The sequence below is a fragment of the Sturnira hondurensis genome, unplaced genomic scaffold (assembly GCF_014824575.4).
Source record: "Sturnira hondurensis isolate 20B ecotype Veracruz unplaced genomic scaffold, ASM1482457v3 Scaffold0007797, whole genome shotgun sequence".
In the NCBI taxonomy this organism is placed as follows: domain Eukaryota; kingdom Metazoa; phylum Chordata; class Mammalia; order Chiroptera; family Phyllostomidae; genus Sturnira; species Sturnira hondurensis.
The window spans coordinates 1,329,939-1,344,666 of record NW_028080428.1 but is presented as its reverse complement, the minus strand read 5'-3'; the positions used below and the strand labels follow the sequence as shown (position 1 = coordinate 1,344,666).

At 57.9% G+C, this 14,728-nt stretch overlaps 1 protein-coding gene across 22 annotated transcripts in view; it reads left to right on the top strand.

Moving 5' to 3' along the window:
• NRXN2 (neurexin 2) overlaps positions 1 to 13,111 on the top strand; it is a 94,089-nt gene extending 80,978 nt beyond the window's left edge. For 13 of the 22 annotated variants that reach the window (XM_037053092.1, XM_037053105.1, XM_037053089.1 and 10 more), the window contains 2 exons: positions 1,404 to 1,482; positions 11,192 to 13,111. In XM_037053092.1, coding sequence (XP_036908987.1) covers positions 1,404 to 1,482; positions 11,192 to 12,081 — 969 coding nt within the window. In that variant the 3' untranslated portion in view covers positions 12,082 to 13,111. The remainder of the gene's footprint in view (positions 1 to 1,403; positions 1,483 to 11,191) is intronic. The other 9 variants (XM_037053107.1, XM_037053099.1, XM_037053098.1 and 6 more) reach the window with 1 other exon arrangement.
• The last annotated feature ends 1,617 nt before the right edge of the window (positions 13,112 to 14,728 follow it).

The following is a 14,728-nucleotide window of genomic DNA, read 5'->3' as shown; positions in this document are numbered from 1 at the left end:
CACTGAGCATGTGTGACTTACTGAGGTAGCCTAAGGGCCCGGCTGAGTTTTCTAACTGTTGGTCTCAGGAGTGCTCCAGCCAGGGACCCGGGACCTGGGTTAGTCACCCTGCCCCCGCTGCCCAAGCTTCTTCGGCCCTGCATTGCCCTGGCAATTGGGCCTCTGCCCCTAGAGGGACCTCTGTCCCCTCATGTGGTCTGGGGGCCACATGGGGATGTGTCCTGCCTTCAGCACGAGCCCATCTTTAGCCTCTGTAGGTGAGGGCTGGGCTCAATGAGCTCCATCGAGGCCCCCTTATCTTGGCCAGGTTGTGCCATCAAGATCCGGCCAGCTCCAGGCAGGAACGATAAGCCTGGGCCTCCTTCCCCTCTGCCTTCACTGCCCAGTACACCTACGGGGTTCGGTTGCCAGGCCTTGGCCTGGGAGAAAGGCCTGGCTCTAGGCACCCAACCCACCCAAACACAGGCTAGAAGAGCCATCCAGGTCCAGTGGGAGGGCGATGGGCAGACCATCGGGTGAAAGAGAGGGGTCGGACCCCTGGGGGTCACAGCTGTGCTGGAGAAGCCCCCACAGGGCAGGTTGGTGAAGAGGGGGCAGGGATACAGACTAAAAATGGGTCCTCCAGGCCCTGCCAAGGCCTTGGGGGTGGACAGCAGTATCTGAGGATCAGGGGTGGGGAAGAGGCAGAGTGTGACCCTTTCATCCCTTCCCCACCCCAGGCTTCTCCAACACCCGTCAGTCTCTCAATCTCCCTTCCTGCCTGGGCCCTGGGTTTCCCTCCCTAGGTCTCTCCTCTGACACCCCTCTGAGGATCCCTCCCCCTTACACTCACTCATCTCGGGGATTCTCTTTCTTTGTGATCAGGAGGAGAGAAAATGCTGACAAAGCCAACTCCCGTTGTCATGACAACCACAGCCCTAATTATTGTGTGCAGCCTGGTTCCCAGCTCAGGGAACGGCTTGGGAGAGAGATGAGGGTGATGGGGTTGTGAGGCTGCAGCCAAGCAAACTCCAGGTCTTGCTCCCTGCCCCTGCCTGTGCTGGCCTCTGGAGGCCCAGTGCCTTGTCGTGCCAATGTCCCTGGGTCCCCTTGATCTAGCCCTGAGGCCCCAGGTGTGTCATCCAGTCTCCCCAGATGTCTGGACATGCTGTCGTCTCTTCGATCCCCAGGAGCCATAGGGAGCCACTGCTGGGCGGGAGCTATTTAGTCTCCCTTTGGAACCAGGGAAATGAGGGCCCTCAGACACCCACCAAGCGATGAGAGAGCTGGACATGGGCCAGGGTGTGTGTCTCGGCCTAGGCCCCTGTCCCCCATGCCATCCCTCACCTCAAGAGGTGGCTGTGGGGGTCTACTGACCCAGCCTGGGACCCTCTTCTTTCCCCACCCCTCCTCTCACCCCTCAGAACACAGATGACCTCCTGGTGGCCTCGGCTGAGTGTCCGAGCGATGACGAGGACCTAGAGGAGTGTGAGCCCAGTACTGGTGAGTACCTTTCCCCCCTCCCCTGCCCCGGGGCCCACTGCACTGTTGACGGGAGGGGGGGGCGACTGTCCTTTCCACCTGGCCCAAGCCCAAGGGGCCTGCTGCTAGGCCTTAGCTTTTCCTCATAGCTCTACCCTTCCTACTGGGCCCCACCCCAATCCCTCAGGTGCCCCCTGGAGAGGTAGTTTCTGGCCTTTTGGTGTCCCAGCCCTCAGAGGTAGTGAGGTCCTTAGCTTGGGGTCCTGGGGTTAAAGAGCCAAGGGGTGCTGGGAGGGAACGAGGAGACTTTTCCCTAGAAAGTTGAGTAACTGCAGCTCCCATAAGTCCTGGGGGAGAGGAGATGAGGCATGCAGGTTTGGGAACTACAACTTCCATCAGCTCTTGGGTCCAGAACTGCAACTCCCATCAGTCCCTGAGCCTGGTGTTCTCCTGGTCACTAGTAGAGGAGATCTCTGCTGGATCCCGAAGCCTCCTCCTGCCCAGTCTCAGGGAGGGGGCCAGACATTCTGCCAGCACTGCCAAGCCAGGGCGGTTACTGCACAGCAGCTCGGTGCCCAGCAGTGAGCTGGGTGGGAGGTACCCCTTGGCCGGACATGTGGCCCTCTGGGGAGACGGACCTGAGGTCTGGCGCAGATTTCCAGTTGGAGAGTTACAGCAGGCGAGAGCAGGGCTGGGAGAAAGCGCTTCCTGGGGGTGGCATTCCACCCTGTGTGTGCTCTTTCCAGTTGGAGTCAAGGGTGCAGCCCCAGAGAGAGACCAGACTGGCAAAGTGGGGTGGGCCTGGAGTGCCGACTGAGAACTGTGGGCGTGGAGCAGCGTGCTGGGTGGGTGCGAGGGCTGCTCGTCCGAGCAGGCAGGGAGGGTGGCTGAGGAGCTGAGTTCATTGTGCCTGAGGCTGGCGGTGGCGATGGAGGAAGGACCGGGCTTCCCATCCAGGGAGCATGGGCCTTAGTGGCAGCCTGGGTGAGCCCACGGGAGCGCACATCCTTTGCTTGGGTTTGCAGAAACTTCTCCTGATTACCTTGGAGTGGGTGGGCTGTTGGTACTGGAAGGCTAGAGGTTGGGGCAGGTACATGCGGGGTAAGAGAGGTGAGGTGGTCCCTGAGGCAGGCAGGGTGACCTGGGTATGTCCTGTGAATCTGGCCTGGGAGGTGGGCTTGGGGGGCGTCTGCCAGGCCCAGGGGAGACGCTGAGGCTGAGGGAAGGCTACAGCCATGGAAGGGGTGTGGCTGGAGCCTTGAAGCAGAGGCTCAGCTTCCAGAGACCAAGGGAAGGGGGTTTCTAGGGTGCAGGCCTCCTTCGCCCCCAGAGGCGAAGTCTGACTGTCCTCTGTGTGCCCCCGGTAGAACAGTGCTGAGGGGCCTCTTTCCAGTGGTCCTGGGCCCTGGGGCCTTGGGGAGGCTTGGGCTGCCAGGCTGGAAAGACCTCCCCGTCCACAGCGCAGGGCCCGTGCTTCCTGGAACAGAAGCCCACCACCACGGGGAGGCCCCTCTGTTGGGGCTGCTCCCCTGCCTCCCTGGGGGATCTTGGCTCGGAATGCGCCCTTACACTCCACCATTGTTTTGGGCACCTGGCAGCTTCAACATGGCACTCCTCCTCCACTGTGTCCTGTCCCCTCTGACTCATCACTGACCGTGGTTTCCCGTGGAGACACAGGGCCTCTAGCCCAGGTCTGCTGGAGTGGCTGTGATGGATGATGGATGGTCCATGAGAGCCCTGGGATAGGGCTCAGGGGACCAAGGGCTGCGTGGGTCACGAGAAAGGGGTCCTCAGCTCCACTACATGTGTTTACACATGTGTGCCCCTGTGCACACGCTCTGGGATGGGGACTGCCGGGGTGAAAGGAGGTGTCTCTGCTCTCCCTGGACCCTGCAGAGGGGAGTTGGGCCACACGGCCACCATGCAGACAGGCGCACTGGACCACACGAGAGCCACACACAGTCCACCGAGGTTCTAGCTGCCCAGCCCCAGCCCCGAGTCTTGTTAGGGGCTTGGGTGTGACGCTGAGTGTGTGCACAGGTGGGCTTTGTTGGGACAAGGGAATGAGGAGGGGCCGAAGTAGACTGCACGGGTGGCCGGGCAGCTCTTCCTGGGAAAAGGGCTGAGTGCGTGATGGGAGGGTGGCGGGTAGAAGAAGAATAGAGGCTGGGTGCAGGGACAGGTAGGTGGGGAGAGTGCTCCCTTCGGCAGCACGTATACTAAAAGTAGGAGGGGAGAGAAGGCATAATGCACACTTGAGCCCCCAGGGGAAACCAACTGGAGCCACAGGTGGTCTCCCCACACGAGCGGGCATTTGCTCTTTCACATTTACGCCACTTAAAATGCTTCAGGTTGGATTCTTGTCACCGGGATGGGCAGCCAGTCAAGAACTGGGGCGATACCAGCATTCCCTGGGCTGATCTAGACCACGCTGCCGCGTACTGGGGGTGGCCCTGGGCTGAGACACACACACTTCCTGTGCCCCCAGGGCAGGGGGGCTTCTTGTCTAGCAGAGGACCCGGCCTCTTGGGCTCCAAGGTCAGTATTAGACTGGTTAGAGACAGCCGCTGCCCCGGGGCTGAGCCCAGGGTATTTGCCTTCCCACCTGTCGGGTCCTCTGCTCAGGCCAGGTGTGAAGCTAGTATCATCCCTGCTCACCTTTCCACCCTTTCCCCGGCCCCAGGCCCCTGTGCAGGGCCTGGGACCCACACCCCCTCCCCCAGCTTGGGGAGACCATCATCTAACATGGTTATCTTACCTGAGGTTGGCAAACCAGTCAAACAGTATTGTTTCATGGATGCAGCATTTAAGTTCTTTTGAGGGGGAGTGCCTTCTGGGCACTGTGCACTGGGTAGTTAGTAACGCCCCCCTCCGCCTGCGCCCCGCCCCCCCAGCTGCTCACTGTCCCAGCTGGCCTGCCCCACACATCTTGTTATGGGCCTGGCCCTGTAAGGATCTGAGTTTGCACCTGCTGAGACTCACGGGAAGTGCTCACGGGCTCAGACCCACAGAGGCACACATCTACATGTGCACACATGCGTATGTACACACACCTGACCAGAGGCACACATGGATCTGTCAGCAAGCCCACATGGACCCACTTGCACAGGTACACATATGTTCAAACTTAGAACAGTGCATGTCATTCATACCCACACCAGCAGAGACCCACACATGTTTAGAACTTATGTAACACATGTGCTCAGAACCCCAGACATTGGTACACAGAATGGCCATTGAGACCCACAGCAGCACAAATCCATGTACACATGCAATCTCACAGAGAAACACGCATGCACTCAGAGCCATAGTCTTGCACACGTTCCTGCACACGGCCATGGACTCACCGGTGCCCCCTGCTCAGACCCTTTGCTTCATACTTATACGCATACTCAGCCGCGCAAAAGTGCACATTCAGTATGTCTCGTGCACCAAGGCATGTGATATGCTCAGTGCTGCACATGTGCAAACCCTGCAGTATACTTGCACACACCTATAGAGATACACCAGGTGTTTGGAATGACATGCACACGCTCAGGCCTCTAGGAGCATTCCTATTTCAGGCATGTATGTTTGGGCCTGAGCATGTACACACACATGCTCAAAGCCGTTGAGAGCCATGCGTATGTGTCCTCAGATAACCAGAATCTCATGTCCGTGTTCAGCTCACAGGCACATGCATGTGCCCAGACCTGAGGGCCCTGCACACACTGCCATGCAGTTGCTCACAGATGTTCTAGAGTTACAGATGCATGTGCACATGCTCAGGTCAGTCATGTGCAAGGTAGGGGTGCACACATGTACAAATGGGGGGTTCAGGAATGTGCAGGCCTATGCTCAGGGTCACAGAAGTGTGTGTGTCACCACCCCACCCAAGCATCCCCTGGCACTCAGACCCACAGTCCCCCACACATATGTTCACAGTCACCAAGACATGCACACACATCCTCAAAGGGATGTCCCCAGGTACTGGGATGCATGCTCATTCTCACAGAAGTGAGCTACAGCCCTGGCTGGTGTAGCTCAGTGGATTGAGCACAGGCCTGCGAATCAGAGGATCGCAGTTCAATTCCCAGTCAGGGCACGTGCCTGGGTTGCAGGCCAGTTCCCAGTGGGGGCCAATGAGAGGCAACCATACATTGATATTCTCTCCCTCTCTCCTTCTCTTCTCTAAAGATAAATAAATAAAATCTTTTTTAAAAAATAACTTAAAAAAAAAGATGTGAGCTACACCTCTCAGGCAGACTCCATGTGCCCAGACGTGCACATACGAGCTCAGAGCACACACACTCAGACCCCTCAAGGCAGGCATGCATGTAGATAGTCCCCCCTCCACACACGTCTACAAAGCCCACACAGCTACTGTTGCACTTGAGCATTTGCTCAGAGGTGCCCATGTGGCTGCGTGTGGGAGGGCACACACAATCACAGACTCTCAGCTCACACTCCTGTGTTCAGACCCAGCAAAACGCCCAAATGCACACACAGGTGAGTACACACAGCTCTTCAGATTCATGTGAGCCTGCATGTGGCTAGACCCACAGAAGGAGCCTCGCGAACTGCCCATATGTGCACATCCCTCCTGAGCACTGCTCCCATGCACGTGCCTGGGGTGCTCAGGTGCGCTCAGGCTGGGTCCTGTAGACCCGTGGGCCCTTTGCCACATTTGCTCGGACTCACGTTCAGCTCAGATTCGCAGAGGCTCTGACGTGTGCCAATTCTGGAGTGTCTCAGGGGACACTAGTTCTGTGACAGCAGCCCCACAGCATCTGTGGTTTAACACAGATTTATTTCCCCGTCATGCAAAGTTGTATGTAAGTGCTCCTGAGTGGTGGGCCTCTCTTCCCCATGTGCTGATTCAGCGCCCAGTCTCCATCTTGAAAGAGATGCACAATCTTTACATGGTGACTTTCTCAGTTGTGCTGGGAGGGGGTGAACGGGGAGGGTCACAAAGGGGGGCGGTTTTATGGAACAGGCCTGGGAGGTGCGTGCTGTTCTCACTGATTTCTGCCCTTTGGAGCCCAGCCACAGGGCCACCACCTACCTTCCAGGAAGGCCGGGAGGAATGGCCTTGCTGGGCCCCAGGAGGAAGCGGAAACCGTTATGGTGGCCAGCTAGTGATTTCTTTCCTGCAGTCTGGTTTTTAGATCACCAATACCCATTCCGTTCTTCCTCCCTTCCACAGAGCACACCCACCCCTCCCCAAGGGAGACACCCAAAACACCGCCCAGTTAGAGCTGTGCTCTCAAAGGTGAGGGTGACTGGGAGATGGCCGCCGCTCCATCAGGCTCAGACCTGGCTCGTGGGCACCTGTGTGTGGCCTGGAGACTCATGAACTGAAAGGACAGTGGATATCACTGCTTCCACAGCCGGGCACATGCCCAAATACAGCGGTGGGCCACAGGCAAACCCACAATAAACCTCTCATTCAAAAAAGGGAAGGATGGAAGATGTGCACCTCCTAGTTGCTGGTGTGGGAGAAGTCACCCAGCATGGAGCGCACAGGGCATGAGGCCCTGCCCCCACCCCCGCCCCTCTGGCTCTGCTGTCTAGGAGGAGCCCCCTCTCCTTTGGGGCCCTGTTGCTGACTTCTGGAAGGTCCTTTCTGGTCTTCACTCTCCTTGTCCACCTCTGAAGTGGGTGTTGGAAAAATGTCCTCTTTGGGGGTCCTGTTGTGCTGACAGCCCATTCCCGCTCATCCATATTTGGGGGGCCCACCGTCATTTAAAGGTTCAAGCAGTTCAAGTAACTGTACCCTGGGTTCTCTCCTAGACACAACTCCCCAGCCAGCTGACTTCCTGTTTCTCTGCCCCCATGCCTGTCTCTCAATTCACTGGTGACCATCCTGAGTGCATTTGAAATGGTGGGGAGGAGGCCACACCTTTGGTCTGATTCCGTGGCAAGGCTGAGCCCCTTGCTTATGTGGGGGGTTCACTGGGCCACTGCCCCTCAAAGCCATTTCGATCTCTGTCTTACAACCTGGGGTTTGGAAGCAGTGGCTCTTTGGACACTTGCAGGCCCCCATTTCTGGGCTCCTTCTAACCCTCTCTGCCTCCCCCCACTTCTTGCCCAGCTATTCCCCCTTCTTGCAATACGTTACACAAAGCAGAAAGTGAGAGCCAACGTTGCCTCCCTGACTTCGCTGTCACTTTCCCTTGGTGCGTCAGCCTCCACGTGTCCTGCACTGCATCAGGTGGCTCTTCATCTGTCCAGGGCCAGATCTCTCTCCTTGGGTTGTTACACGAGTGCCACAGGTTTTGGTAGCCCTCGTGTCTGGAGTGGTGTCTGTATTAGAGTACATCTGTCCCTGTGACAGCCCTCAAATCCCAGTGGGAGTTTCTCAGGTGAAGCCCTGCCTAGGTGCTCCTGAGCAGCAGGTGCTCTGCCTCAGGGGTGCTTTGAGAACCCGCACTCCCTCCATTTGGTGGCTCCTCCGTTTTTAACAGGTGGTTTGCAAATTAACTGGAAGGAGGATTGAACACAGGCTTTCAAGGGCCAGTACTGCCCACTGCTCAGTGGTATGGCCACACCAAATTGCAAGGGAATCTAGGAAATATAGTCTTCATTGCCCAGCAGACAAAGAAAATGAGGAAAGAGGTACCCAGAAGCACATGGCATGGGCACAGACCCTTGGTGGCATGCTCATGTGTGCTCAGTGGTGCGTCCACACCTGTACTCATGAGCTCTGAGCCAGGGATTTGCTTGCTCACGTGTCTGCTCAGACCCACTGATGTGCACTCACATGCTCAGACCCATCGAGGTTCGTGTACACACACTCTTGGAGATGTGTCCCCAGGTACACAGGAGCAGGCCCTCAGAGGGGTGTGTACGTGCACACACAAGTATCTCTGTCTCTGACCTTGAATTCCCCTTGGTGGGTGCCCTTGCAGTATTGGTGTTTCAGGGCGGGGAGGGGCACCATCCTTTTGGTCAAGCCACACAGTTACACAGGTGTTCTCTGCTGGAAAAGGTGAGTAGGGGCTGAAATCTAGCCAGTGCCTGCTTGCCAAGCCCCATGTCCTGGGCCCTGGAGGGGTGGGGCTGTGTCCCCCAGGAGGACAGAAGACCTTTTTCCAGTTGTGTGCAGAGCTGCTGTTCGCCAAGTTGTGCGTCTGCAGGGCTGCGCCTAAGTCCAGAGGCCGCCTTTTTGCTCATTTGCATGTGGTGCCCTATGGGCTAGTGGCCTTCTGGCCCTCACAACCTGGGTGGGGCACCCAGTGGTTAAGGACTTAAGCCCCTGATTGCTTAGTCCCTGACACTTGGCCTCAGTTCTAGACACCCCTCTGGGGGCTAGGTACGCCTTGTTTGGGTGGGAATGGGATTCATGGGTGGGGTTCCAGTCGGGGGTCTTCTGTTCCCTAAAGGCAGAAAGGGCTCAGCTTGCTGGGCTGGCAGGAGGCAGGGGTCCAGGGAAGGCGAGCTGCTCAGGAGTGGCTGGTGCTCTCCTTGGCCAGAATGGAGCTCCAGGAAGTGGGCCTGGTGTAGGCACTGGCATTCCATTTCAGAGCAGAGGGTGGGTGGCACCTGTGATAAGTGCACCTATGTTTCCCAAATGCTGCAGCCGTATGAAGTAGGGGAAGGGAGGGAGGCTGTCTGGAGTCCCCGTCAGATTCCCAGGGACACCCCATCCCGACGTGCACCTGTGGTATAGAGCTGGACCTGGGGTCCCAGCACCAGCAACTTTGTGGGTCCGCACCCCCAAGTGCCCAGTGGGAGGGGGAGCCCCCCAGTTGGACTTTTGCAGTGAGGAGTCTCCTGCAGGTTCTGCTAGGTCCTCACTGGGGCAAGCTTGCCTGATGTTTCCTGGACCCCAGGAAGACCCAGCACCTCATGCTGTGTGACTTGCTTGCCACAGCTCAGAGCCGCTGGAGTGATCGTCAGAGAAGGAAGGCAGCATGGGGTTTCAGTAGCAGCTGTTTCGTGGTATTGTAGTGAGGCGTGTGAGTGGTAGGGAAGCGCTGTGGGGTTGGAGGCTGGCTGCTGCGGGGCCGCCAGGACCCTGCAGGGTGATGCTTACTACAGAGGGGGTAGAGGGCTTGTAGTGTGAACGGTTGAGGTCGCCCCCTGCAGAGACCAGGGGGGAGCACCCAGATGGGGGCAGGGCTTGGACTGTGCTGGAGGGAGAGCTAGGGAGAAAACTTCCGGCCTCCTAGAACCGGGCTCCAGCTCCCTTCTACCCATCGCTAGTGGGTTGCAGTGCTTTGGTTTGAGAGTGGGGTGGGGGCACTGGGCTAATGGGAGTTGTATTTGTTGACTCAGGGGCTGATGGGGATTGTGGTCCACGCCCCTCCAACAGCTAATGGGAGTTGCAGTTCTCACCCTTTGGGGCTGATGGGAAATGCAGTTTCTGCCACAGGGTTCCCATTCATCAGACCCAGGGAGGGAGGAGACCAAATGCCCCCCAAACCCTCCCTGCTCGTTCCCTTGGGCCCTATATGATCAAGTGCTTCCTTCCCAGATGGCTGTGTATGTATTTTTTTCTTTTTTTGCTTTCTTCTTCTTTCCGTTGTTTTATTATTGTTTTAACAATAATAAGGGCCAGAGGCAGTCAAGCCCTGGCCAGGTCCTGGTGGCCCATGGGGGTTCTGGGGAGGGGGAGGGGGGTCAGTGGGGGTCAGAGGTGGAGGGTGAAGGAGAACGTTGGGGAGTTAGGGATAACTCAGGAGTTGTGTGACCCTGCCCGCTTCCTTCACTCACTCCCTGCCCCTCCCCACCACCCTGCCTCTACATGGCTTCTCCCCACCCTTCTCACAGCCCCGTGGGACAAGGTTCTCCTTCAGTGTGTCTGTCTCCTCTGTGCCTACTCTTCCTCATAGACCTTGTCACCTCCCACCTTCAGTGTCTCCTCTCCTCATGGCCGACCTGCAGGTAGCCTTCAAAGCTCCCTCCCATGACCATCCCCTCCCAAGTCGTCTCACCCCTGTAGTGATACATAGCCGCCTTCATGCACCTCTCCCCACTGCCCCCTGCTCTGCACGCCGACACCAGGTGGTGGTAACCGTTCCTCGACACCAGCCTGCACTGCAGATTTCAGCGCTGTTAGTTTCTCAAGGGGGAGAGGGCACGAGTGAGGGAGGAGAGTATTCAGGAGGCAGCCAGATATCCAGGGAGAGAAGAGTGAGGGAGGGAGATATCAGATAGACAGAAAACGTGGTACAGAAAAGTTGTTTTTTCTTATTTTTTCCGGGAGAACCCGCTTACACAGCTCTGTTTGTAATTTTTTTCTTCATGCTAAAATCACACGGCCTATTTGTTGATGTAAGTTGCCTGAATTCCGTGGTATGCTATCTTCTTTTTTAAAAACAAAAGCAAAAACAAAAGCAAAAAAAGAAATATCTAGAAAAAAATCCTAAAAGATATTGTTGTTAGGTTTGTTTAAATGCTGCTCTCGTTATCTGTTTTTAAAGCCTTAAAACAGTAGAGTTTTTTTTTCCGTTTCTTTTCTATTTCCTTTCCTTTCTGTTCCTTTTGGTTTCTTAAGACAATCAAAAGACCCAAACCCAGAGAGCCACAGAGCCCGTGCGTGGGGTGCCCAGGGCATCCAGCCGCTGCCCGCTTAAAGCACAGTGCTGCGGCCGGCTGGCGGGCGGGCCCGGCCCGCTCTAGTCTCCGCCAAAGCCAATTGGAACCGATTTGGGTGTGTGAGGCTGTTGTTTCTCTCTCTGTGGCGGCCACTTGCGCCCCGGCCCTCGCTGATGCCCTCTTTTTTCTCTTCTCTCTCTTGTTCTAGGAGGAGAGTTAATATTGCCCATTATCACGGAGGACTCCCTAGACCCCCCTCCCGTGGCTACTCGGTCCCCCTTCGTGCCCCCACCCCCCACCTTCTATCCCTTCCTCACGGGCGTGGGCGCCACTCAAGACACCCTGCCCCCGCCCTCTGCCCGCCGCCCACCCTCCGCCGGGGGCCCGTGCCAGGCCGAGCAGGACGACAGCGACTGCGAAGAGCCCATCGAGGCCTCGGGCTTTGCTTCCGGGGAGGTCTTTGACTCCAGCCTCCCCCCCACGGACGACGAGGACTTTTACACCACCTTCCCCCTGGTCACGGACCGCACCACCCTCCTCTCACCCCGCAAACCCGCTCCCCGGCCCAACCTCAGGACAGATGGGGCCACGGGCGTCCCTGGGGTGCTGCTAGCCCCTTCTGCCCCAGCCCCCAACCTGCCAGCGGGCAAAATGAACCACCGAGACCCGCTGCAGCCCCTGCTGGAGAACCCACCCCTGGGGCCCGGGGCCCCCACGTCCTTCGAGCCTCGGAGGCCCCCTCCCCTGCGCCCTGGTGTGACCTCTGCCCCTGGCTTCCCCCATCTACCCACAGCCAACCCCACGGGGCCTGGGGAACGGGGACCGCCGGGCGCAGTGGAGGTGATCCGGGAGTCCAGCAGCACCACGGGCATGGTGGTGGGCATCGTGGCGGCCGCGGCGCTCTGCATCCTCATCCTCCTCTATGCCATGTACAAGTACCGCAACCGCGACGAGGGCTCCTACCAGGTGGACCAGAGCCGGAACTACATCAGTAACTCGGCCCAGAGCAATGGGGCGGTGGTGAAGGAGAAGGCCCCGGCGGCCCCCAAGACGCCCAGCAAGGCCAAGAAGAACAAAGACAAGGAGTATTACGTCTGAGCCCCGGGCACCTCGTCCCACTGCCAGCTGCCCCTTCCGGGAGGGCCCGGGAGTAGGGTGCGGTCCTCTCCCTGCCGGGGCTCTGGGGCCCCACTCCGTGGCTGCCTCAGACTTCTCTCACGAAGAGGAAACGCAAAAAAAAAAAAAGAAAAAAGAAAGAAAGAAAGAAAAGGAAAATCCCGTGCTCATCCCTTTCGTCCTGCCGTTTGGGGTGGCGGCATCGTCAGTCGTAGGGCTGGCTGTCCCTCTCCGCTCTGCGCTCCCGGGCAGGGCACGTGCTCACAGCCCTGGGTTGATTTATTTTTTTAAAGGGAGTAGTTTTATTTTGGTGGGGTTGGGCGGGAAGGAAGGCCGGGGGGTTTGTAAAGTGTCCACTATTTGTCCTGTTAATTTTCCTCAACTTTTCTTTTTCCTCCCTCTGTCCCTCCCGCCTTCCTTCTCTTCCAAGCCCTCCAGTACCCACCCCAGGCTTGCAGTCTCTCTGCCCCATCCTCCTTCCCACTTTTTTTGTGTGTGTCTGGTTTCTCCCTTTCCTTCCTTTGGGTTTCCAGAGTCCGCGGGAGAAGGGGGGAGGGTGGGCGAGCGCCCAGCGAGGGAGGGGGCGGGGCAGCAGGCGCCCCGCGAGCGCCGGGGCTCCGCCCACTGGGGGAGGTGCCTTCCTAGTGCAGGCCAAGGAAGGGGCTTGGGCCTGGGGAAGCCTGTTCTGTTGTGTGCCGCCGGGCGACGTGCATTGCTGGGGGAACTGCTGGAGGAGCGGGGGTGGGGGGCGGGGGGGTGGGGGGAGGGGAAAGGCAAATGCAGATATATATTAAAGACAAATAATCTAGATACCGTGAGCAGCAGCCTGGGGCTCCCGGTGGGCGCCAGCAGCAGGGGAGAGAGCGAGGCATTGCCCTCGGACTGCTGGGGTCACTTCTCTGCCCACGGGCTCCCTGCTCCCCCAATTTTTTCTCTTTGTTAATGTGTCTGAGTCTTGGAAAACACCCCAACCCCGGAAATGTGTGGGAAAAGAAAACAAAAACTTTCCAAACCCAACGGTCCTGTGCAGTTTGTTCAGGGTGGGAGCTGCTGGGACAGTGGTCCTGGCTCTGGGCCCATTGAGAGTTGGTAAGTAGCCCCCCAAACTTTTGGGCTGAGCGTGGCTTTGGGCTCCAAGGGCAAATTGTCTTTGTCTCCTCGTCACCGGGGGGTGGGGGGGTGGGGGGGTGGCTTCCAGACCGGAAGGCCGGTCTCTGCTCCTGGTTGGGTCAACCCACTGGAGGACCTTAGCTTCTGTGAATGGAGACGAATCCCCAGAGGCAGGAGGATCGTATTGCCCCCTAGTGGTGACGACAGCTCGTGGGAGAGGCAGAGTTACACCTGGGTGGCAAGAGCTCCGGCGAGTGGCTGGTCCATGGTCTCAAGGTGGGTGAATCAGCAGCTGAATCCAGATTTGCCCCCAGTTCTGCCTAACTCCAGAGTCTGCTCCTTTTACATCTCTAGAGGTCTGGACCCGGTCCTCCCCCGCCACAGCCTCCCTGTCCACTCTGGCTCGCTGGCAGTCCCTGGGGCTGCAGGTGGAAGCAGCCTCATCCCCAGGTGTTTGCTCTTTCGTGGAGAAACTAGACAAGCCCACGGGAGCAGACAAGCAGAGAGAGGGCTCTGCGTTAAGCCTCTCAGTCGCAAGGAGCAGGGACTCTGCAGGTGGGGTTGGAGGTGAGGACCTGAGTGTGCGAGCACCCGCAGGAGAGCAGAGTGCGGGCGGTCTGTGCTCCCTGGCAGTGGTGATGGGTCACCACTCACTGAACACTCAGATTTCCTCTGCCTTCCACTTACCTCCCCTCCGGGCTCTGCTTTCTCGTGCCCTTAACTGGCCATCACCTTTCACTGCCTGGTTCAGTTTCCTGAGCTTCCATCCGAGACAGCTCTGTTGGTGTTTCCCAGTTCCCGAGCCTTAGATACTTCCCAGGCCCTTGGGGTCAATGCCTGCAGCAGCCCACCCAGGTTGGCTCATCTCCCCTTTTTTCATTCCATCCTAAGGTGAGGCTTTTGTCTTGGGACCCACCCCACTATGGGGCTTGGCCCCAGAGGTCCTTGAGTCCTCCCCCAGAGTCCTATCAAGGAAAGTGGAGTGGTCCACCCCCAGTTCCCAGGGGTGTGGATTTCCATGGCTTTGTTCTCTCCTTGCCTTCCTAAACCTGCCACCCTGGCTGGGGGGGGCTCTGGTACCCTGATTCCCGCACTGCTCACACTCTTGGAGCCTGAGGTTGGCACCCCCAAGGTCAGCTCTAGTGCCTGTGGAATCCTGGCAGAGGCCCTGACTTGGGGCAGTCTTGCTGGAATGTCTTGTCCCCATGCAGGCGATGGCCCTGCCCCTGCATCCTCTGTTGCTGACCTCTCTCCCTAACACCACAAGCCAAAGAAAATAAAAACAGGCAGGCAGTAGTTCTTTGGTGTCAAGAAGGGAAGGAACATGCTTAAGGAATTGCTAGCCCTGGCTGGTGTGGCTCAGTGGATTGAGCACCGGCCCGCGAACCAAAGGGTCTCTGGTTTGATTTCCAGTCAGGGCACAGGCCTGGGTTGCGGGCTGGATCCCCAGTGCGGGGTGTGTGAGAGGCAACCACACATTGATGTTTCTCTCCCTCCTTTCCCTCTCTCTAAAAATAAA